We start from the raw sequence: 25,076 nt of genomic DNA, 5'->3' as shown, positions 1-25,076 counted from the left end.
AGGGGGTTTAACTTGTTACAGAATTGGAGAAGTCTTTGCAAAGGACTGATTTAAGCCCTTCTACCCAACACCTTCCCCTGTGTAGATTTGCATACAGCTAAATCTAAAATATTCTGCTAAAGACTGTTGGATGTATGGTTGATGGGATGAAACCTTTGGTTAAGTTTCCTTTTGGTGGAAACATCCTGTGGTAGGTACCGATAATCCAACAAGAGTCCCCATTTCTTTGAGCTTAAAAAGGACACTGTCAAGTAGGTAGGAGGACACCTGGCAGAGCCCCCTTACTTTTGGCCTTAAAGGACTGAACACCAAGATGTCTTTTGAAGTTTAAGCTAAGAGGTTTCCAGTGCAATACAATATATACAAGTGAAGTTTTTACCTCAGTTTTGCAATGGACTGCAAACTATACTTATTACACCACTACACCTTCTCTCAAGCCTGCCAGGGCCTCCATATATGTATGGCTTACAGCTTAAAGTCAGTAGTTGGACTACTATATGAACTGTTTCTATCATGTTTTATACCGGTCGTAAATGCACTCCCCAAACTACAAGAAAGCGGTATGTTTATTTTTTAAACCAGCTTTTAATTTTCTTAGTCTTATTTATTGTAGATGCAACTGTTTTTATTTTGTTGGGGAGGGCGGGGGCTTGGGGTAATTGCACTTTGCAGTTTGAGTGAACTTGTCTTGGAAAAGTTAATGAAAGCAGTTGATAACTCAAAGAAACAGCTGGAAAACTAGTGATGCCAGGTTATTATATAGACTTTTTATTTGACAGTAAGGGTAAAAAGATACATTTATTGCCAAAAAAACTTGGAATTCTTGTTTTTATTTTGTGTAGCTCTTTATTAAATGCTAAATAAAGTGAAGTGTACTTCATGATGTATTACATTAGCCATTGAGATTTATGGGAGACCATAAAGAGCAGCCCTCTGCAGACAGTAAAATTTTACTTTCTAAAGAATATATACTTTGAACTCGTTTTATGAACTCTGTTAAATTGCTCCATTACTTTCCAGTTTTATTTTAAGGCATTGTCTCTGGAAAAAATTCCCTTAGTTTTTAAATGTTATTAACTATAGAAATTAGTTTTTCCAAGTATTAAGATTATCAAAACTTTCCTGTAAAGTCACTTGGAATAAGTATCAAATTTTCTGTATGATCATGTGAAAAGCATAATTTTGTGCAAAGCAAAAGAAGCAAGAAATAATTAATTCTGTGTAGACGTCTTCTAAAGATGGTATTAATAAGTTTGAATATATAGATTTTAGAGTTACCTATTGTGTAATGGTGATAGTTTTTTTTTTTCTTTGTTTTTTCACGTGAATGGAGACTTTATTTGGGAAAGTGTTAAATTGGATGTTTACGTTAGTTTGAGAGCAGCTCATTTACTTTTGTTTAGAATACTAAAATGTGATTTACATATTTTGAGCAGACCGCTCTTTCCAAGTTTTTCATGATAGCATGAGATTATAGAGCATATCTACTTCCAGCAATACATTCAAGGATTGATTTATATAGTAATTAGAGGAATTAAAATTTAGAAATTTTAAGATTTGCTCACCAGAAATTAGGATGTTATTTTAAAGGAAATAATGGGCTATTCTTTGTACTTATTTCTGTCAGAAACTCTTGCATTGCTGTTTGTTCTCCCAGCAGTTTTTGGTTTAATTTCTAATGTGTCTAATTTGTGTAGGCGTCGACCAGAAGATTATGATATTCATAACAGCAGAAAGAAACCAAGGATTGACTATGCCCCTGAGTTTCACCAGAGACCAGGTTAATATTTTATAATCCTGCAGATATTTGACTTAAAATTATGAAACAACAACAAAAACAACAACAACGACACAAAAACATTTATTGTAATCCTGTAGTTCTAAAAGTGAGAAACCTTTAGGACATGACTGCTTAAATCATAGGAAATTATCAATAGTTGTCACTTAAATTCTACTTCGTGAAGGTTATCTATTTTAGTGTGACTCATCATCATCTGTTAATTACCTGATGTTGCTAATTTACAATTATTTCACAAATGGAAACTGCACATGTATTTTAAGATTAAAGATGATTAGGGAAAGCAGCCATCTTACACTTTATTATGTTTTTCATTTTCTGTAATACTTAGTATTTCATGTGGTATATAGCTTTATTTGGAAACTGAAGTTATGCTATGTTTTTTTTAAATAAAAATCGTTCACATGTTTTTAGAGAGGAATGAGAAATATTTGGTTTATAATCTAGAAGGCAGCTTTCAGCTAGTCTTATCAGAATTTAAAAAGGCAGAGTTTAAGAGATGGTACTTATAATACACTTACAAAAATTAGGCAATTTGGAAGTTGGTATTAGTGAACATTACAGCATTTTTTGGCTTGATAAACCTCATTCTTCTCCAAAATGGATATTCCTGAGAGTGAAATTAGTTTTTCCTCAGAAACATGAGCACTCAAATGTTTTTACATTTTAATTTGCTGAGTCCTTCCATCTTTTAAGATGGGGAGAAAGAATATTTCTTTTTTTGTCATGGTTCTTTCACTTAAAATGTATACATCTTCATTTTTGGGACTTGTTTTTCTCCCCCTTAAGTTTGCATTTTTAAAAACTGTCTGTGGTTGACTTAGCAGAGCTTGTGAATACCTAAGGTGGAAAGTAAACGTTTGTTTTTAAGGAAGTCCTATTACAGTGTCCTCAAGATAATTCCTCTGCCCTTACTTTTCTTATGGAGCAGAATGAAGAAATTTTCTATCTAGCGAGAATTGGGGTGTGGATTTAGAAGATTCATATGAAAACCTCTCTAGCAGTTTATAATTCTGTGGTATCAGTAAGTTATTAGTTACTTTCTAGATTATCTTGTAATCTAAGAAGAAAATCTGAAAATGGAATAATACAATAATAGCATCACTTAATAGCATCACTATATTTCATGGAAAGAATTGAAATGAGTGGTAAGGAAGGTTTAATTATAATGCCATAATAAAAAATATAAATTTGATTTACTAAAATGCTTGATGTTTGAACAGGGTATTTAAAGGATCCACGATACCAGGAAGTAGACAGGTAAGTTGGGTTCACTCTTGCTTAGTTTCAAATTACATTCTTAGAACTAGTTTATGAATTACCTGAATTTAGTTTCACAAATCTTATTCCCAACAGACGATTTTCAGGAGTTCGCCGAGATGTGTTTTTAAATGGGGTAAGCATTTCATTTTATACATTTAATGTTCATAAAACCAGGATCTGATTTATTTTATAGTTCTGGGTTTGATTTTTATTATTATTGACATTGTTATTTTTCATTTTAGTCCTACAATGATTATGTGAGGGAATTTCATAACATGGGACCACCACCACCTTGGCAAGGAATGGTTTGTATTTTTTTTTTTTTTTTTTTTGCAAATTATTTCACTTCATTTGCAGTTTCATATATTTTGAATGCTTATTTGGAAGATGACTGTTACAGTTACCCATTAAATAAATTGTTGGAATCTATTTTTACAACTAAAAACTAGTGAGTAATTTGATTTGTGTTAGTAGTACAAGTTTAGTAAGTGTTATAGTTTATTTTTGTAGTAGCTAGTACTGCAAACTGCCTGGGTTCAGATACCTTCCCTTCTTAACTCTGTGATCTTGGGCAAGTTTCATAATAGGTTTCTTTCTTTGTTTTCTTTATCGGTAAAACTCAGAGGGTATTTGTCCATTCTTTGGCTCATCAAATTAATGTACTCATTCTGTGCAAGGCACTCTGCGTGAGGCTTGGTTGGTGAATGAAATCGACATTGTGCCTGTCCTTTTGTGGCTTGAAATTTAATGAATATCAGTGTTTACTCTATGGGATTGTCAAATAATTTATAAAATACATGTGAAGTTTAGTAAAGTGCTTGATCCCAACACTCATTAATTTTTTTTTCTGTAAAATAAGGTTAATTAAATGCTGTTCATAACTGTTAAATTCTTTTTCCTGTAAGAAAGCTGAATATTCTTCTTAAGGTATTGAGGATAGCTGAAGAATTAATTCCCAAGAAATAAAAAACTTAGAAGTTTAAATAGTTCTTATCTTTTTTTTTTTTTTAATGCTGCCTGTAATGTGGCTTCTTTATCTGACTTGTTGCACTTAAGGTACTGTGTACAAGATAGATGGATTAATAAGATTGCTTTCCTTAGATTCTGTGAAAATTTTTAAATGTCAAAATACTCTCTTGGCACTAACTAGGAAAGTAACCTTTGATTTGCTCTTACACATTTTATAATGGCATTTTAAAGTTCCTTAGGTTCTGGAGATTTTTTGTTTTGTTTTTTTTTTTTAAGGGTAGATGTTAAGATTAAGATGATTGATTCTAGATCTAGGATGCCTGATTATGGTGTCCAGCTCCACCTTTTTACTAGCAGTGTGATCTTAAGTTACTTAACCAGTTGTTGGTGCCTCCCTCAGTGCTTAGGACAGTGCCTGGCTCATTGTAAGCACTGATTAAGGGTTTACTGTGTTCTATGAGTATTTAAATGACACGACATGAAAGTGTAAACATATTAAATCTTCTTTTTTTAAGTTGGTGTATTTATTTTGAGAGAGAGGGAGAGAAGAGTGCACGGTGGGTGCATGGTGCGTGCACCAGCAGGGGAGGGGGGAGAGAGAATCACAAGCAGGCTCCACACTGTGAGCATGGAACCCTGAGGCAGGGCTTGCACTGACGAACCGGGAGATCATGACCTGAGTGGAAATGAAGAGTCAGATGATTAACCGACTGAGCCATCCAGGAGCCCCAAACATGTTAAATCTTCAAGGATGTGTAATTAGTTTGTTACGCACATATTTCCAACAAGCACAACAAGAGGGTATTCTGACAAACCCTAATTCTGTGGAAGTAAATGGGTAGTACAGATTATTAAATTATTTGTTTGGATAGTGGAATTCTAAAAATGGTTTATTTACACGGATATTTGGTAGATGCTTATGGAAGTGGTTTCTTTTCTTAGGCTCCTTATCCTGGAATGGAACAACCTCCACACCATCCTTACTATCAGCACCATGCTCCACCTCCTCAAGCTCATCCCCCTTACTCAGGACATCACCCAGTACCACATGAAGCAAGATACAGAGATAAACGAGTAGTAAGTGCACGAGAAGGCAAAAGTGTGAAGGAACTACCTTGAATTCTGTAGATAATTTAAATGTGGGGATATTCTTACTCCATACTGTTTTGGAGTAATTCACAACTTGTTTTTATTAAGAATGGCTAATTCCTTTGGATTATTTAAATAGACTTATTTCTTTCACTGATCAAACAAACTGCTCAAGTGGAGGCAACTTCTACATATAACTCTTAGGTAATAGTGTCCTAGGGATATGGTGAATTAGATTTTCTTTCTGTACTGGGGTCTTCAGTTATAAATAATTGTGTAATTTTTATTGTAAATAGGTATTTTTAAGCTTTCTGTATATTCTGACTCAATTTTCATAGATTGGATGGTATGTATTAAGTTAGTTAACCGATCGTCTCTGGTCTTATTTAGTTACTTGTTTCTCTGATAAATTTTGTCAATTCACCTCCTCTGTCTGACTCTTAAGAGAATGCTAACAAGTAACAGATGTTAAGAAAGGCAGATGGATAATTTTCCTTTAGTAATTACTGGTTCTAATAATTTGATATGGTTGATGTGAAAAGCATTTTTTGATCTTTTCAAAACAGTGAATGAAAGACAGTTCTAGTTTGAGATTTATGGGATTTTTTTTTCCATTATACTAGTTGGGTTGAGTTTGTTTATTAAATGGTTGATACTCCTTTTTTTTTTTTTTTTTTCCTTTCCCTAATAATACTTTCGTTTTTTAAACTGAAATTGTCTCCTGGCACTTGTTAGCATAATTCCTTTGTATATAAGTTTGGTAGTCTTAACGTAGTTAGGTTGTTAAAGTAAGATGTACAGTTTGGACACCTTCTTCAACCCTCTGTCACCTCCCCCCCGCCCCCAACCAATTTGAGGTGATGAGTCTTTTGGCTGAGCCAAATAAACATTATCTTCCCACTTAGATGAAGAGCATGCATATTTGAGAGGGCCAGTCAGAGCAGTAGTGGCCTAGCCCGTTTTTGAGATAACTTTTTGTCTGTTATTTATTTTCTTATTCTCATAAAGACAGTAACTTTTCAAAATCAGATCCTATTAGGATCTTTAATATTCAGTGAAACAATCTGAGAATCCTAACTGACTAATAGATGTTAATAGTTTTTTTTTTCAGTAATACAGGAAGAAATATACGGCTTATGTATGATGAAAACTTAGTTGGCTAGATGGGTTGTGGTACTTTTTATAAATGATTACATAATTTTCAAAATAGGAGTTCTTTCTAAGATTCTTTTACGAAAAGGTATTATTGTCCTTTTAAGTTTTATGCATCTGTTTGTAATTTTTTGGTTAGTGTATATATTTTATGCTAGTATAATATTCATGTATTCAAGGTATGTGAGGGTGGAATTGTGTTTTTGAACACAATAATCTGAATATTTAAGCTGACTTTTGGAAAAAGACCAAGTTCAGTAAGTAAAGGTGAGTTGAGAACTAAGAGTAGAAGGCTAGAGCAGGGATTAAGCTTAGAAGTAGTCACAATGATACCTTGCACCTCACTTAGACAGTTGCTCATCTTACCCTCTCTTGTTCTCCCCAGCCTTTCATGTATATTTAGATCTATGTGGAGTAGACCTCACAATCTTACTAAAGTACATATTTTCTTAAAATTCTAATTTTTTTAAATAAAAATTTTTTTGTATTTTTTGAGAGAGAGCGGGCTGGAGAGGGGCAGAGGACTCCATACCCAGCATGGAGCCCGATCTGGCGCTTGATCCCACAACAGTGAGATCATGACCTGAGCTGAAATCAGGAGTCGGATGCTTAACCAACTGAGCCACCCAGATGTCCCTCTTCTCTTAAAAGTCTATCAAATTTCGAAACTTGCTTGTCATTAACAATGGTTTAGTTTGAAAGAAAATCTGGAATGTAACAACTCCTAGTTTTACCTTAAGAGGGCAGACTTGGTTCAGGTTGTAGAGTCAAAGGAGGAAAAAAAGTAGGGTTCACCTGTTGGAGAAAAACATGGATGATATTTAGCATAGTTGGCATCAGGCTTGCATCCATGATAGTTGATCGTCATCACTAGGTGATTATTTTGGCTTAAATCTTAGTAAAAAGAATTGGCTAGAAAAGTCAGTAGAGTTGTATAAGAAACTTCCTGAAGTGAGTTGTTGCAACAAGGTTTGAATAATCACTGTTGTGGGTGACTAGTTAGGTGTCACAATCTTTTTCTAAGCAGTGTCAAAATTACATTCTGTGAATTAATGCATTAGTACATTTCTGTAGATTGTTTCTCCATACTATACAGTAATTACAGTAGGGGGACTCATAGGTTCCGTTTGATTTTTGACATACCTAATCCATTTCTTATTTTCTAGCATGATTATGACATGAGAGTGGATGATTTCCTTCGTCGCACACAAGCTGTTGTCAGTGGTCGGAGAAGTAGACCCCGTGAAAGAGATCGGGAGCGGGAGCGAGACCGCCCTAGAGATAACAGAAGAGACAGAGAACGAGATAGAGGACGTGATAGAGAGAGAGAAAGAGAGCGATTGTGTGACCGGGACAGAGACCGAGGGGAGAGAGGTCGATATAGAAGATAATGCGCTTTTGGAAGCACTGATTGTTTAAAGATAAAGAAAATCTTGTATTTTTTTTTTTTTGTGTGTGTTTACAAGTAGTAAATTTATTTTCAGCGGTCTACTTAAAGTTCATTGTGTAGAAGGGTTTATTATATCCCTTTTTGTTCCAAGCATGCAGTATAATACGAACTGGAAAAACTCAAATCCTCCAAAAATGCACAGTTGACAATTTGAGTTGACACTTTTATTAAAGGAGCAGAATGGAACAGTCCAAGAATGTAGATATTGATTCATTCTCCATAAATGTTCATCTACTTATAGTGTGTTCATCCTAGAGTTATTTTTTGTTTGTTTTCTTTTGGATCTTGATTGATGACTGCCATGATATTTTGCTTTGATGTGTTTCTAAATGTAGTTGCACACGGTTCAGTAAAAATAATGCTGCTATCAAGTATGCAAATATTGAAGTATGATGGTTTGACAGTATGGCAGTGTTGTAGCAGCCTCTTTGTTTCTCCCTTTACCTCTTTTTTTAACCTTAAAAAGTCACTTTTTATTTTTCTTCGGTCTTCAATGATGAGAGCAATATTAAGAAGACATTGCTGTCTAATTTTTAATCTTTTTAAATAAAAAAATTCCTATGTTCAGTAGCATGGTTGATGCTATCGTTAGCCTTCCCCTCCAACTGTATACATTGGCTTGGAATGTTCACAACTTATGTGTGTGGCAGCGGAAGATATTCCATATTCTACATTGCTACTGTTTTGTATAAAATAAATTGGTAAAGATTGACACTTACCTGTTGTACTTCATTTTTGTCTGGATGCCAGTTTGTGTTCTTAAGAATTACTGGACATAAAATGATGCTTTATGTTTGGGTACTATAAGAACCCTGATTGCCACCCTCCCATTTTTTGCATATTTTAGCAGAACTGATTGAACTGGGCCAATTAATTTTAAAAGCCTACTTCTGTTTCTAATATAAGAACTGATGGTGTGTGATTGAGTTAGTATTTGATTAAGTATTTATTCATCTGATAACATTTTTGGATCTAGTCTGGTCGTAGGATTGTTTTCTTATTTCAGGTTTTTCTGTTTTCATCTTTGATGAATAAATTATTTTACAGATGTTTTTCTGTTTTACTTTTAAAATACACTTTTGTAATTCAACTTCTTACAGTTACATACTTTAAATTAACCATCAATCGTTCCTAGTGGTAACAAGCTATATAAAACAGAGGGCCACACAAAACAGTGTATAAAAGCCTTTTTTGTATTTCAGCTTCTTGAGTTATACTTGAAATTTTGATTTTTATTAAGTTGAACTTTTTAGGCATTGGGATATTTAAATATTTGGCCACTTTTTTTTTTCTGTTTTTACATAGTGTTGCATTTACTGTTGCACTGTGTACCAAATCATGATCACAGTTCTACAGAAACTTAATCTGTATTGGTCTAAAAAGGGGAATGCAGGAATTTCACTCTTGAAAGATGTTTAAAGCTACCAGGATACTGCTTTTATGTTCACTGTATTATGTTCTCCCTGGGATTTGGAATGTTTTTTCCATGCATTCATAATTAGTAGTTTTATTTACCTGTTTCAGAAATAAAGCCTAAGGATTTATTTTAATTATGTGCAGTGTAGTAGAGAAGAAAGAACATTTAGCTGGGGTTTGGGGGGGGGGGGAGGTTAGGAAACCTGGGTTCTGGTTGCAGCATTGCCTTTAATTGGACTTAAAACAGTTGATAATATAACTGACATTTGTTGGTATTCATCAATAAGGTACAGAAGTTAATAGCTAATGGTTTTCTTCAAGTTTTAAACTGAAAATTTCTGGGGCGCCTGGGTGGCAGTCGGTTAAGCGTCTGACTTCAGCCAGGTCACGATCTCGCGGTCCGTGAGTTCGAGCCCCGCGTCAGGCTCTGGGCTGATGGCTCAGAGCCTGGAGCCTGTTTCCGATTCTGTGTCTCCCTCTCTCTCTGCCCCTCCCCGTTCATGCTCTGTCTCTCTCTGTCCCAAAAATAAATAAACGTTGAAAAAAAAAATTTAAACTGAAAATTTCTAAGATTTAGAGGAATCACCAAAAATGTTATTTTAAGAAATAACCAGTTACGCAACATTAGGTAATACTAAAGTCATTTTCCTGAAATAATAGTAATAAATTGTAAATCATCGAGTGCTTAGTATAAAAAGGCACTTTGTGCTTCCGTTACTTATTTCATCCTTCTGTAACATCTCACTTACTGTTTTTATAGATGGGGAGACAGGCCCAGAGAGATTAAACTTGCCCAAGAGTACAAAGGTAGCAGTTGATGGAGCAAGTGTCCATCCATATTGTATCTAATTTGGTCTTTCCAAAGAAGTCACCTCATCTGTTTTGGAAAGAAAGAGAACATAAATTAATACATGTTTAAAACCAGGGTGCTAGGTTCTCCTAAGGATATTAAACATTTTCTTAAAGCTTTCTTACTATGGAGAAGTTATTCCTGGAGTGTGTAGTCACTTAGATGTTAACCTATGCTTTATAAGCTTGCTATCCAGTTAATTTATTCTAAAAAATTAACATTTATTGAGTTCTTATTAATTATTAGGCATTCTGTATACTTACGTTAGCTCATTTAATCTTCACAAGAATTGATTTCTAATTTTTTTTTGTTTGGATGAAAAAACTGACAGGAACATAGTGTGAAAGATTGCGTTATAATTTTTCCCCTCTGCAAAGGAGCCATAATAGTAAATAATTGAAGACATGATCGTTTTTCTTACTGGGAGAGGCATGGTTTCTTCTGTGTACTCTACGATGTTAATTCTAAAAATCTCTAATCAGTAACATATAACATAGGTTCAAGTAAAAGAAATTTCAGTTATTCAAAGTTTAAAAATCAGTCTGGGATTTTATTGGCTAGAGCAAAAGTTCAAGAGTGTGAATTCAGGTGTATCACTTTTCTTGGTTTTGCTTTCCCTCTATGCTTTATTCTTAGTCATAGTCTTTTTTTTAAAAAGTTTTTTTAGTTTATTTTGGAAGACAGTACAAGTGGAGGAGGGACAGAGAGAGGGAGAGAGAGAATCCTATGCAGGCTCTGCCCTGTCAGCACAGAGCCTGACACAGGGCTTGAATTCATGAACTGTGAGATCATGACCTGAGCAGAAATCAAGAGTTGGGTGCTTAACTGACTGAGCCACCTAAGTGCCCCAGTCATAGTCTTAAGTGTTCTATGAATGTCCATCACCATCTCCAGGCTTCCATTATCCATATACTTCTCAATGTCAGAAAGAGAGAGATCAGTTTTCCACTATGTTTCTATAGCATTTCCTCAAAAGGACTCTGAATAGCCATGCTAGTTTCATGGGGCCAGCTCTGACCTAATGTGTGTCCAGGGAAGTGGGTTCTTTGACCAACCGGTGTGGGAGGCAAAAGAGGCAGGAGATGATAATGGTCAGCTCCAGAGGAATTCTGTCAGGAAGGATGGCTTCCAAATGGTGGACAGAGTAACATATCTGATAAAACTTAATGTGTGATCTCATACAGAACTAACATCCGAATGTCTTCACTTTTCACTCCCTGAGAGTATTTTGTCATAGGCATAGCTTCCTTTTCCTGGATATCTCTTTTCCTGCTGTAGAATGCATTGGTCACTCTTCTGAAGGACATAGATTCTGCTTTGCCATACTATTGTAAATGATCCCAAGGGATGTCGGATGTATGGAATACAAAGAAGGAAATGAGAATTGTTGCCAGCATTTCACTGACTTTGCTAGAGTTCCCCGACTCAAGGTAAGGGTGACACGTAAGTCATTTTGTCCTGAATTTTAGAATTGTTTGGTTTGGATAGAAAATGCCTAACACAATTTGATACACAAATTAAAAATGAGGCATATGATACTATGGGGGCAAAATTTTATTTTTTTGAGGGGAGGGGCAAACTTTCAGACCTCAGGTTCATTGTAGTGGGGATAGGAATCTTACGAATTTAATTTATAGTAATACAGGTCATCTAATATTTTTGCCTCTTTCCGTGACCCTAAATCTTACATTTTGTGTTTTCCTTTCAGTTTTTTCTGTCTCTTGTGTGGCATCTGAAAGACTGTTCAATCCTACTAACGGTACTCAGGGTGTAACAGGTCAGTAAATTATTGTTCTAGATTTGACTTCCACTGATGCCACTGAAAGGAACTTTATTTTTAAATTATATGGCCAGAACACTGGAGGCTACAGTTAGCCTCTCAAAGTTTCCACGGGACTCTGGTTTGAAATGTAAGCTTAGTTTTTGGCTGGAAATATTGGATCACTTGGCACATAACTGGCTTATAGAATGCAAACATGCCTACTTCCCAGTTCATTTGTGGTGGTATTTCGGAAGCGTATGAGAATCGTGGTACAAATTAAGACTTTAAGTGGTTTTTATGGGAAGATTCTCTAGATGAAGTATTTTTTGTCTATTTAACTTGAGAGAGTTTTTAACTGAGATCTGTGGAGATAGAATGTTACTGGGATTAATTTTCAGCTCACAATACTTAATGTGTTTTTTTTTTTTATTTTTGTGTTTTCAAACTTTAAACGCATATAAAATATGTACTGTACACAGACTTTCTTTGGGGGATTTTGGGTATGATTAAATCCCATTTTTGTCATATCTTATTTCAAAATCACACCCATGTCCTGTGTAGAAAACCTCATGCAAAAGTGGGCTGTTCTCATACTTTGCAAGCAGACATATTTAGAAACATACATTACCTTTAGTATAGCAGCTGTCTGTTACCACTGCCATGAGGACACACAGTTGAAGAGTTTGAGAACAGATTCCACTGACTCCTTTTATTAATAAATTTTAAATAACGGTTATGGTGAACGTTACTGGTTTCCTGTATGGCTCTGTTATCCTAACAGTTCTTGAACTATCACTGAAGTATCCCTTCCCCCCCCCCCCCCCCCCCCAATAACCCATGTGGTTCAGAAATAGCTGGCTCTGCCTTGTATTCGTTTTTTCCCACAGGAACTCCTAAATCAGTCTGGGCATGGCATTCCTTTTCCCCAAGACTTGGTTTAGAACTGAGCAGTTTACCATACATATGCCAATGAATGCTATGAGAGTTTTTCTGAGGATTTCTGGAAAAGAGATTTACTTGCTCTTAGGAAAGAGACAGTAGAATAGATACTTTTTCACCTTAGGGGACTGACTAAATTATGTGACAAGCCTGAAGTTGTTAGAACTATTTTGTCAGCTTCAGGAAACTGGTTTAAGATAAATCCAACAAATAAGAAGACAAAGCCAGAAATATCTTGCGTTATAGAATAGAACTTTTTTTTTTAATGTTTGTTTATTTTTGAGAGAGAGTGTTTGCGAGCGGGAGGGGGGCAGTGAAAGAGAGAGGAAGACAGAAGATCTGAAGCAGGCTGTGCGCTGACAGAGATCCTGATGTGGAGGTCGAATTTAGGAACCGTGAGATCATGACCTGAGCTGAAGTCGGACAGTTTACTGACTGTGCCACCCCAGGCCCCCCATAGAATAGAACTTTCTTTAATCTTTGAAGAATTTTTTTTTTTCCCCACTGGACCTTGACCTAAAGATCCTTTATTTTTTATTTTTTAATTTTTTATTTTTTAAGTTTATTTTTGACAGAGACAGAGCATGAGCGGGGGAGGGGCAGGGAGAGGGAGACACAGAATCAGAAGCAAGCTCCAGTCTCTGAGCTGTCAGCACAGATACTGATGCGGGGCTTGAACTCGCGGACCTCAAGATCATGACCTGAGCCGAAGTCGGATGCTCAACAGACTGAGCCACCCAGGCGCCCCCTAAAGATCCTTTAAACAAGATCAGAGACTTACAGAAACAAAAACTATTTGGGAAGAGATCATCTGAATAAAGTAGAGGGTGAGGGTGCAGGATTAATAGGGACAAATAGATTTTGTTAAAGTACATTTCTGCTCGTCTAGAAATCACACAGGGATAGGTTTTACGACTGGATTCATGAGACTCAAGCATGGATGGGGGCAGAAAGGTGCTCAGAGCACATTGGAGTTGCATAGTAAAAAATAAGGTAAAGGAGGAAAAGCAAAAGAGAGCTTTTATGATGTCACATTTAATTCTCACATCATCTCTGGTAGGTGCCTCAGACTTTATTGCCAGCATGCAGTAAAGTCAGGCTTTGAGCCTCATTGTTTTAACTCAGTAGCCCACAATCATATTTTTAAAAATTTATTGAGGTAAATTGACATATATTAGTTTCAAGTGTACAACATAGTGATTGTCATTTGTGTGTATTGCGAAATGGTTTCCACCAAAGTCTAGTCACTGGCACTTTACAAAGTTAATACATTGTTAGTAACTATATTCCCCATGCTATACACTGTATCTCCATGACTACTTTTATAACTGGACCTTTGTACTTCTTTTGTTTTTAAGTTTATTTTTTATTTATTTTGAGAGAGAGGGGCAGAGAGAGGAGAGAGAGAGAATCTCAAGCAGGCTCTGCACCAAATCTCAAGCCGGCTCCGCACCAAATCTCAAGCCGGCTCCTCAAGGAGCCAGTTTTAGGGCTTGAGCCCATGAACCATGAGATCATGACCTGAGCCGGAGTCAAGAGTTGGACATTGTTTTTTGTACTTCTTAATCGCCTTCACCCCTGTCATCTCCCATCTTCACCCCCTTCACCTCTGGCAGCCACCAGTCTGTTTCCTGCATCTGTGAGTCTAGTTTTGTTTGATTGTTTTTTTAGATTCCACATATAAATGAAATCCTATGGTATTTGTCCTTTTCTGTTAGACTTGTTTCACTTAGCATAATACATTCAAGGTTTCTCCATGTTGTTGCAAATGACAAGATAAATATTCCTTTTATGGCTGAGTAGTAGTCCTTTTTGTGTGTGTATATCATATCTTCATCTGTTTATCTTTGATTGATACTTGGGTTGTTTCCATATCTTGACTATTGTGAATAATGCTTCAGCGAAAATGGGGGTGCATATATATATCTTTGAACTGGTATTTTCGTTTTATTTGGATAGATACCCAGTAGTGGAATTGCTGGGTCACATGGTAGCTATATAATTTTTTGAGGAACCTCTACACTGTTTTCCGCAATGGCTATAACCAATTTACATTCCCACCAACAGTCACAAGGGTTCCTTTTTCTCCATATCCTAACCAACACTTACTATTGCTTGTCTTTTTTGGTAATAGTCATTCTAACAGGCGTGACTAATACCTTGTGATTCTGATCATTAGTGATGTTAGTACTTTTTCATGTACCTGTTGCCTACCTGTATGCCTTTTTTTGGAAAATGTCTGTTCAGATCTTTTGCCCATTTTTAAATTAGATCGTTTGTTTTTGTTTTTGTTGTTTTGTTTGGTTTTTTGGAGAGAGAAAGTGTGATCAGGGGAGAGGGGCAGCGGGATAGAGAATCCCAAGCGGTCTGGTTCCATGCTCAGCATGGCGCCCAATGTAGGGCTCAACCCCGGGACACTGAGATGATAACCTAAGTCAACGTCAAGAGTCAGACCCTCAACCAACTGGCCATCCAGGAGCTCTGTATGAATTCTTTATTTGGATATTAGCCCTTTATCAGGTACATGATTTCTTTCTACTTTCTGTACGTAGAGATCCTTTCTACTATTCTGTATGTTGACTTTGCATCTTGTTGGTGGTTTCCTTTCTGTGCAGAGGCTTTTTACTTTGGTATAGTCCCACTTGTTTATTTTTGCTTTTGTTGCCTTTCCTTTTAGAGTCCTATCAAAAAATCATCACCAAGACCAATGTCAAGGAGCTTGCCACCTGTGTTTTCTTTTAGGAGTTCTATCGTTTCAGGTCTTAAGTTCAGGTTTTTAATCCATTTTGACTTAACTTGTGTATGATGTAAAATAGTGATTTTAGTTTCATTCTTTTATATGTGGCTGTCCAGTTTCCCCAGCATCATTTATTGAAGAGACTGTTCTTTCCTCATTGTGTATTCTTGGCTTCTCTGTTGTAAATTAATTGACCATATATGCATGGGTTTATTTCTGAATTCTGGATTGTGTTCCATTATTCTGTGTTTGTTTGTTTTTGTTTTTTTTTTAATGCCGGTACCTTACAATTTTAATTATTATAGCTTTGTAATGTAGTTTGAAATCAGGGCGTTGATGCCTCCAGGTTTGTTCTTGTTTCTCAAGATTGCTTTGACTGTTCAGGGTCTTTTGTGTTTCCATATAAATTTTATGATTATTTTTCTATTTCTGTGATAAATGTCATTGTAATTTTGATAAGAATTGCATTGAGTCTATGCATTGCTTTGGGTAGTGTGGACATTTTAACAGTTCCCATCTGTGAGTACAGAATATCTTTCCCATTTATTTGGATCTTCAGTTTCTTTCAGCAGTGTCTATAGTGTTCAGTACACTGCTCTTTCATTTCCTTGGTTAAATTTATTGCTAGGTATTTTATTCTGTTTGATGCATTGTAAATGCGATTGTTTTCTTAATTTCTCTTTCTGGTAGTTCATTATTAGTGTATATAAATGCAACAGATTTTTTTATATTGATTTTGTATACTCTTCACTGAATTTATTAGTTTTAACAGTACCCTGAGAGCATCTCCATAGGCCTCTAGAAGTGTGCCAGACCAGAAGCCTAGACCTCAGGCCAAAGCTCCTATGTACATAGGCTTCTTTCTCAGAAAGCCCACAGATGTCTTTCTGTCTGCTATCTGTGCAGTACTATGGGGACTGGAATCTGCTAACAACCACCTAGTTTGTAGTACCCAGGAATGCAAGCCCCACAGGCCTCCCAGGGCCAAGTGAGCCAGGGGTTTCACCTGAGTTGCAGCTGTAAAATCAGATGTAAAAACAGATGTAAAAACCGGGGCACCAGATGAATGTAAAAACTTCCCTCTGGGAGATACTGGCACTCTGGGGAGTGGTAGAGGGAGAGTGTGAAGATGACAAGAAGAGAGGGAGGAAAATGTCAAAAGTGGATCCCAGCAGACTCCATCCCCTGAGAGATCCCCAAAAGCCCCTGCCCTTCTGGCCAGTGCTTTTAAGGTCAGCAAATGAATTTCTTCCACATAAGGTCTGGTACCTTTTCTCAGATGGCTGCTTCTGTGCTTTGTGGCTGTTTCTGCGCTAGGCCCTGTGGTGAGTGAGTCTGCACATAAGTCCTTTAAGAGCCGTTTCTAGTTCATTACAGTCCTTTGAGGCTTGTGGACGGGAGTCCCATTAGCTTTCAAGGCATATGTTTTGGGGGTCTTAAAAGTTGTTGTGTCTAATTTGGGGGGCTAACCCTTTGCTTCTCATGAAGAAGCTTCAGGGTTGTGCATTCCCTCCCAGTTGTGGTTCACTGCACTGGGGGTGGGGCTTATGGCGAGCCTTGGGTCTTAGGCTCTGCACTCTGCCTTAATGTCGCTTCTTTCTCATTTGCCCAATGTGAAGGAGTTACTCAGGTAGTTTTCAGGTCTTTCTCGGAGGAAATTATTACATACGTAGCCGTAGACTTGGTTTGTCTGTGGGAGGAGGCAAATTCAGGATCTTTTCTGTGTCACTGTCTTGAACTATCTCCTATAAAAACACTTCTATTTAGTTTTCTTAGAGCTTCCCTTAAAAAATGGTGAACAAATATGAACTAGTGCAGATTTTCAAAGTATGTTCAGTATAGCATATCTGTAAATTTACATTAATTCAATTTAACAACATATTAAACATTTTCAGTGGGATACTTTGGGAGATAAAAGGACAATCTCTGCCCTCAAGGAGATTAAATCTTTTTTTTTTTTTAATGTTTATTCATTTTTGAGAGAGAGAGACAGCATGAGTGGGGGAGGAGCAGAGAGAGAGGGAGACACAGAATCCAAAGCAGCCTCCAGGTTCTGGGCTGTCAGCACAGAGTCTGACCGGGGGCTCGAACCTACCAATGGTGATATCATGACCTGAGCCAAAGTCGGACACTCAACTGACTGAGCCACCCAGGTGCCCTGAGATTAAATCTTACATGGAGATAAAGTATATAAGCAAGAAGAATATGAGTATAAATTCAAATGATGAAGCAGGATTGTTTGGGGAAAATGGGTGAGATTTAGAAATGCTACATGTAAGGTGGAGTGTTGGAACATGGGAGAGGACTATAGTTGAAAGTGTATTCAAAAGCTATGTTAGAGCTAGATTGCCAGGAATTATTTGCTGGGAATGGTTTTTTTATGTAAAGTAATAGCTGTAGAAAAAGTACTGTAATTATCTCTTGAAATTACAAGAGTAGTGCATGCCCCTTGAACAAATACTAAATTAAAATACATAAAATGGGAGTCTCACTTTCCAGTCGAATCTCATTTCCATGGGTAGTGTGTTATCAGTTTGTTATTTATTATTCCAGGCTTTTTCCCCCTATATTTCTGTAATCATCTGTATACTTATGTTTTAAGATTATTGTGTTAGAGAATAATAAATATTTCTGTAGATAGCTTCTTTGCACTCAACAGTATATCATGAACATACTTCTGAGTTAGTGCATATTGACTGCCTTTTTTCTTTAAAAAAATTTTTTTTTTAAATTTTATTTTAGAAAATGAGAGAGGAGTGAGTGGGGGAGAGGGGAAAAGAGAGAGACAGAATCCTAAGCAGGGGTCATGCTCAGCATGGAGTCCGACTCAGGACTTGATCCTAGTACCCTGGGATCATGACCGAGCTGAAATCAGAAGTCAGACGCTCAACTGACTGAGCCACCCAGCCATCCCTTTTTCTTTTTAGTAGCTTCATATTTTCTAGTGTATAGATGAACCAAAATGTCTTTATCTGTTTACTTATCCTTGGGCAGAGAACTTCTAAATGTTGCTATTGCATCTGTGCTGTAATGGATATTCTTGCACATATATTTTAACACTTATACTATTTTTCATAAAATACTGAATGATACAATTTGGTCATTTTACATTTTCATAGGTATTGTCAAGTCATTCTCCAAATAGTTGTACAGTTTACACAGTCTCTGAGACTTGCCCATTTACTATATTTTCTTATCAGTACTGGAAAATATAGAGCCATTAAATTCCTGCCATTCTAACAAGAGAAAAACACTATTTTCATTTTTGTATTAATTTGTATTTCTATAGTTATTTATAAGTTTGAGCATCTTTTCATAATTCATTTAACTGTTTATATTTCTTTTTGTGGCAATTGTCTTTTTGCAGTCTCTGCTCATATATTTATGAGTTTACTTTTTTATTTTGCTTTATGCATATGAATAATACACATGAATATTAATGGTTTGTGGTATGTATTCTCTACCAATGATAGGTTTCTGTTTGTTTATGGTATCTTCCTTCATATAAATGTTTAAAATCTTTCATATAGTTAAATATGTAAGTAGTTTATTTATGAGTTCTTGATTTTCTACTGCTTTCATCTCAAGTTTTTTTTACATATTTTTAAATTTTAAAGTTTTGGTTTTTTTTGTTTTTTGCATTTAAAGATGTAATATTCAATTTGAAATTTGTTTTTGTGAGAATATGGTATTGAGATCTCACTGCATAATTGTTCCAACATGATTTATCATTGAGAAATCATCCTTTATTTTGTGTTTCTGTTTATTGTGGCAAATTCTACAATACCTTATGATTGATTTTTTTTCTCAGGAAATATTTAGATTTTTAATACTGATCTTATATTTGGTTATCCTAGAGAATTTAAAATAATCTGTGATAATTTTTTATTTGTTGTGTTTGATTTTCTTCAGTACCACATTGCTCACAAATGATGACAAATTCTCCTCCTGTGTTCCAAATTTTATTTATTTTTTTACATTATTTTCTTATTGGCTAGGACTTCCAGTACCATAGTGAATAGTTCAGATTAACAACTAAACATTCTTGTCCAGTACTTCAAGGATAATATTTCACTGGGGAAAGGAAAAAAATAAACACAACTTAGCAAAATCCTGGGAATTTATAGTTGTGATTAGATAGATCAAATGGTATATATGGGCTTATTGAAAAAGAAGTGGGGCATCTGGGTGGCTCAGTTGGCTAAGCCTGACTTCAGCTCAGGTTATGATCTCATGGTTCGTGGGTTTGAGCCCCGCATGGGGCTCTGTGCTGACAGCTCAGAGCCTGGAACCTGCTTCGGATTTTGTGTCTCCCTCTCTCCCCGCCCCTCTCCCGCTCACTCTCTGTCTCTCTTTCTCAAAAACATAAAAAAAAAAACATTAAAAAAAAGAAAAAGAAGTATCTTCTGACAATCTGCCTTATTTAACCATTTCAGTTTTGGTTTTTACTGATGGTTATCACATCTCTAGATAATGGTATGTAGCTCTTCGAAGATTTATAAAGTTTAGGGGTGCCTGGGTGGCTAAGTCGGTTAAATGTCTGGCTCTTGGTTTCAGCTCAAGTCATGACCTCTCGGTTCATGGGTTCAGGCCCTAAGTCCAGCTCTGGATGCGCTGGCAGTGCGGAGCCTGCTTGGGATTCGCTCTCTCTGCCCCTCCCTTGCTTGCTCACTGGGGCACTCTTTCAAAATAAACAAACTTAAAAAGAAAAACAAAAAGACTTCTAAAGTTTAGATAATGTATGTGTGTTGAATACATTTACCTAACCCTTGTAAAACTTTTTACTTCCTTTCAAATCCTTCCAGTTTTTTAGTCTCATTTTCTCCACTGAGAAACTGCAACCACTGTTTTGTTTTGTTTTTTGTTTTTTTTTTAAGAGACAGCGTCACTTGTCTCTTCATTTTTAAGATCAGGACATTGGTTCTTCTATCCTTCCACCTACCTCTCTACCTCCATTAACCTCCTGCCTTTACCTAACTACTCTAAAATACACTGCTGCTTTTACATTTTCAAGGTCAGTGACATTTGTATTGCTTTGTAAGCATAAAGTTTCTGTCTTTATAGTTTGATTCTTAACAGTCAATAAATACAGTTTTCTTTGCTTTCTTTATTGCAACTATTACTCCAAAGCCAAATAATACCGTTTACTTCTTTACATGTTCCATGTTGTGACACCCATGCTACTGAATGGTTAATATTCCTAGGGTAAATTTTAATTGGATTTCTTTTCTTTCCCCACCGCCATCTTTCTCCCTTCTTCCTTTTTCCTCTTTCTTCACCTCTTTTCTTCCTCCTCCTCCTCAGCACCCCCACCCCATAATTTTCTTCATCATGTCCTCACTTTTTTCCAGTTTCTCAGTCGTCTTTTCCACTCATTTTTAACTAAGTCTTCTGCGAGCCATGTGTCATTCTTTTCCAACTTGATGGTGCCTACACTTGGCACAGCAGTTTCCCTGTGAGTCCACTGTTTGGTGGTTCCAGTTTCTTTTTTGTTCCTTGGTTTAGAGTTTTGTTTTATTGAAGTAAATTCACATAACTGCCTGAGAAAGTATAATAGTCATTAGTGCTGTATAGCATGTATCTTTCTCCCCTGCACATACCACCCAACTTCTAGGCACACTGTAGGTTTGTATAGTTCTGCTGCCTAAAAGTTAACTTGCTTTCAAGTTTAACTTTTCAGTGAAAAGCCTCTTTTCCTGTCTGAGAGTCACTAGAAGTGTTCCAGATAGTGGCAGTTCTGTCAGTCTGGTTTCTAGAATGAGGGTTATTTGACACAGAACTCTCAGTATAACTGCAGTGGACGTATAACATGAGAGAGAAATACACCTTTATTGTTTTAAGCCTGGAAGAGTTTTGAGTGATTATTGCAGCATAACCTAGTATCCTGACGGACGTCGGAAAGATATGAGTGTAACTCCTAAAATATTTCAAATTATATTATTTTCTGAATGCTTGATAGTTAATTTGGAGAGATGTAAAATTCTATATTAAAAGTCCATTTCCTTCTGGAATATAAAGACATTGTTATGTTGTCCTCTTGCATTTCTTGTTGCTGATGATATGCTGATGGCAGTGCAATTCCTATTCCTTTGCTGGTCATGAAAATTTTCCTCCTCTCAAATCTTTTAGGATCTTCCATTTATCCTCGTTTAAAATGTCATAGTAATGAATATTTTATGCATCCAGCTTGGCTCTCCATTGGCTGTTTCTTTTTGAAGATTACATGCATGTCTGTGTTCTGGGAAACTTCATTGCATTGGTTTGCTAATAATTTGCTGCTTTTTATTTTCTCAGTTCTTTTTTTCTTCATTTGATCTTAGTTGGACCTCTACTTTATTAATAACTCACTTTATCTCATTTCTCACATTTTCTGTCATCTTTGTTTTTTGTTTATATATTCTAAGAGATTTCCTTATATTATGTTCCAACATACCTTTTGTTTTCACCTATTTCAATTTCAGCCACTGTGTTTTTTTCTCTTATAAGAATGTGTCTCTTAGCTTAGTTACCCCAGAAAGCTGCAGTTAAGAAAAGGACTTGCATGTTAGTGTTTTGTTTCTAGAACTGATTCCATGAAATAGGAGTGTAGGACAAGGAAAGTGACATAAAGAAGGAGGGAAAGTCAGTACCAGGGTATGTTACCAGCCTGGTCAGTACTGTGGAGAGTTGGTTTCTATCCTCCTGGGACCATTTCAGGTGGTATGTAGAATGCTTCTTAGATTAATTAGGCCACCTAAAAAATAGTAGAGGAAGGAGAGAATGTATTATTGGCTCTTGTCCCCCATTTGTCAAGGTTGGTGTAAGGTGCCAGTAACTCTCTGCCATATTTGGATGCATGTGGTCAACATAGCTGCTCATAGACGTCCCACAGTCGCATCAGAGAAACTCCGGGACAGAAAGCAAGATTGTTCAGGACCGCTGGCTAGTGTCTGGTTATCTCTTTAAGGAAGTTGGTTTGACTATGGCAGTGGCTGAAGGATGGTTGGGGAGTAGAAAGCAGTGGAGAGGTGAGGTAGGGCAAAATGAGTGCTAACTATAGTCCACATTTTGCAATGCTCATATCCCTTGGTGCCCTCTATTGAGTACAGTTAGTTACAGTGTTTTCAATATGGTGGCCAAGTTCATTCCCCTTTACCAAAGGGAATTAGTGGGAACAGGCTTTGGTCCTAGCTACTGCAGCTGGCCCTGAAGGAATAATAAAGTATCTATCATCCTCCTCCCCTTTTACAAATTTCTTGTTTCCTTCTCTCTGGGCCTGCAGTTTGGCTGTTCTGAACTATTAGTCTGATGGGATGACATGAGCCTTCATCCCCAAGTTACCTTAGCATTATTCGATCATGGTTGCTGCAGGTAAACTTGTAAGAGTTATCATTAGGCAATGATTTCTACCACTCTGAATTTTAGGCACTCCTCTACATCTCCTGGGTCTTGGAAAAATCTGTTTTTCCTACCATGTAACTGTGATCCTGATCAGGGTAATTGTCAAAGTTAGTTGTTCCCACTAATAATAACTATTTTCTTTGCCCATTGTCCCACTGATACGAGGAGTCCAGAATGAGCAAGTCATAGCTTTAGGTGAGTGGAAACCTTACTGTGTCCCCTGATAGAAATTTCTCTACCAACCTACCCCCAGAAGCAGAACCCAGAAGAATCTGGGAGATTCAGGATTTTCAGGCTTTTTCCCCTCACCCCAAGTCTCCCAGGGTTTCATTCTTTTTCTATCTAGGCCCTGACTCTCGCACAGGAGGCCTGTTGAAGTTGTGAGTTGAGTCTCTTTTGTAGCTCTGCTACCTTTGCAATTCTAAACCTGCTTTTCTGCTGCTTCAGAAGAAAAGAGTCTAAACACTGCCAATGAGAACTTCTGACTTTGACAGCATGTTTTGATTTGATGTTTATTTAAACTGACACTGTCATTTTTTTTTTACAAGGCATAGAAAACTGTAAACAAAAGCCATTTTCACTCTGTATAGTATTTAATTACCATTGTGTCCATACTGTCCATAGATCAGTACTTTACCATCTCCCAATTCTTTACTCCCCTGTGTGAATCATAAGTTGTTGATTTCATTGAATTCTAGAAGTTATCACTCATGTTATAGTTATTGCTCATGTCATCAGCAATGAGATTGTTATTGCCAGTTACAAGTTAATTGTCCAATTCCCAAGTCTTATTTTGTGGCTCTGCTCTTATTTCCAGTTCTGTTACAGACTGTCTCAGTCTGTGTTCTCCTCGAAAACAGAGCCTGAAATGAGGATCAGAATGTAGTAGTTTATTTTAAGAAATCCAAGGGTTACAGGAGTAGGGAACAGGGAAAGGTAAACCAGGAAAGTCCAGAGAAAGGAGGAAAGTACATTACCAAGCTGATCATCACTGTGAACAATTGGGACTTAATCCAGCTGGGACCTGACTACCTGAAGTATAGGCGAGCACTCCTACTGAACATACTGCAATTATATACATGTGAGTGCTAGGTGAGGTTCTTCAGCAGTATGCAGTGGTGCCAAAGAAGTCATAGTGCAGAAGCTGAGAGATCTATGCTGTTAGGTTACAACTGTGCAGAAACTCCTTGCCACAGCAAAAACTGGAGGAGGAAAATGGGCTGAAGAGATATGAGGTGGGGCATAAGAGGTGTGAAATATATGAGTCCTCCCTTTTTTCTGTTCTGTTTTACAGTATATTATTTATATGGATGAATATTTTGGATATCTATATTTGCTAAAACAGTTAACCTTTCACTTTTTAAAGTTATCCTTTTTCACTGTGTCCTGAGGGGGAGAGAGAGAGAGAGAGAGAGAGAGAGAGAGAGAGAGAGTGTGTGTGTGTGTGTGTGTGTGTGTGCGCGCGCGCGCATTCATTTTGACTCACAGGGATCTCTGCACCAGTGAAGGACTTGTTAACTGGCTAGTTTTTTTTTTTTTAATTTGAGATTTTTATTTCTGACTGATGTTGACTTTTATGCTAAGTATGTGTATATTACTAGACATTACTAAGTACTATAAATGTCAAAATGAAAAAGGCTTTACTTGGATGTGGTACATTGATTCTGGTTACTTTATTTCATCTTGGACTGTTTATTTCATTTCCTTTAGAAAAGGACTCTTAATTTTTTTGTGGTCAGTGCGGGGAGGAGGGGGGATTAAGGAGGGTAGAAGTGTATGGACCACAAGTGTAAGTGTCTAGAAGCTGATATGTATATATATTTTTTCCTGTACCAGTATCTAGTCCTGGATCATATGTTGCATTTAGTTATCATACCTCCTTAGTCTCTTTTAATCTGAGATAATCCTTTGGGGTGTTTGTTGTTGTTGTTGTTTCGTTTTGTTTTTGTCTTTCTTAATTTTAACACTATTGATGAATTATTGGCCAGTTATTTTATAGAATGACTTTCAGCTTAGGTTTGTTGGATGTTTCTTTATGATTAAATTCCAGTTGTGCATTTTTGGCAAGAATATGACAGAAGTGATATGCTCTTTTCATTATGATTTTCATGACTCATATAATGTTAATGTATCTCATTAATGGTAAAATTAACTCTGATCACTTGATTAAGATGATGTTTCCAGGTTTCTGCACTGTAAAGTTACAATTTTTCCTTTTGAAATTAAGTATTTTGTGAGGAGATACCTTGAAACTGTGTAAATACCCTGTCA

General features: G+C 36.5%; 2 protein-coding genes across 8 annotated transcripts in view; both read left to right on the top strand.

Moving 5' to 3' along the window:
- Positions 1–8,439, top strand: part of YTHDC1 (YTH N6-methyladenosine RNA binding protein C1) — a 35,654-nt gene extending 27,215 nt beyond the window's left edge. For 4 of the 7 annotated variants that reach the window (XM_027057872.2, XM_027057889.2, XM_027057865.2 and 1 more), the window contains 6 exons: positions 1,698–1,780; positions 3,022–3,058; positions 3,131–3,194; positions 3,304–3,366; positions 4,973–5,107; positions 7,438–8,439. In XM_027057872.2, the coding sequence (XP_026913673.1) occupies positions 1,698–1,780; positions 3,022–3,058; positions 3,131–3,194; positions 3,304–3,366; positions 4,973–5,107; positions 7,438–7,662 (607 nt within the window). In that variant the 3' untranslated portion in view covers positions 7,663–8,439. The remainder of the gene's footprint in view (positions 1–1,697; positions 1,781–3,021; positions 3,059–3,130; positions 3,195–3,303; positions 3,367–4,972; positions 5,108–7,437) is intronic. The other 3 variants (XM_027057882.2, XM_027057857.2, XM_027057876.2) reach the window with 1 other exon arrangement.
- Positions 8,440–20,326: 11,887 nt separating this feature from the next.
- LOC106977028 (UDP-glucuronosyltransferase 2C1-like) overlaps positions 20,327–25,076 on the top strand; it is a 48,552-nt gene continuing 43,802 nt past the window's right edge. Inside the window, exon 1 of the mRNA XM_027057908.2 lies at positions 20,327–20,439. The gene's annotated coding sequence lies outside the window, so the exon portion shown is untranslated. The remainder of the gene's footprint in view (positions 20,440–25,076) is intronic.

Source organism: Acinonyx jubatus, chromosome B1 (assembly GCF_027475565.1).
Source record: "Acinonyx jubatus isolate Ajub_Pintada_27869175 chromosome B1, VMU_Ajub_asm_v1.0, whole genome shotgun sequence".
NCBI classification, from domain to species: domain Eukaryota; kingdom Metazoa; phylum Chordata; class Mammalia; order Carnivora; family Felidae; genus Acinonyx; species Acinonyx jubatus.
This window is presented reverse-complemented; position numbering and strand designations above follow the sequence as displayed.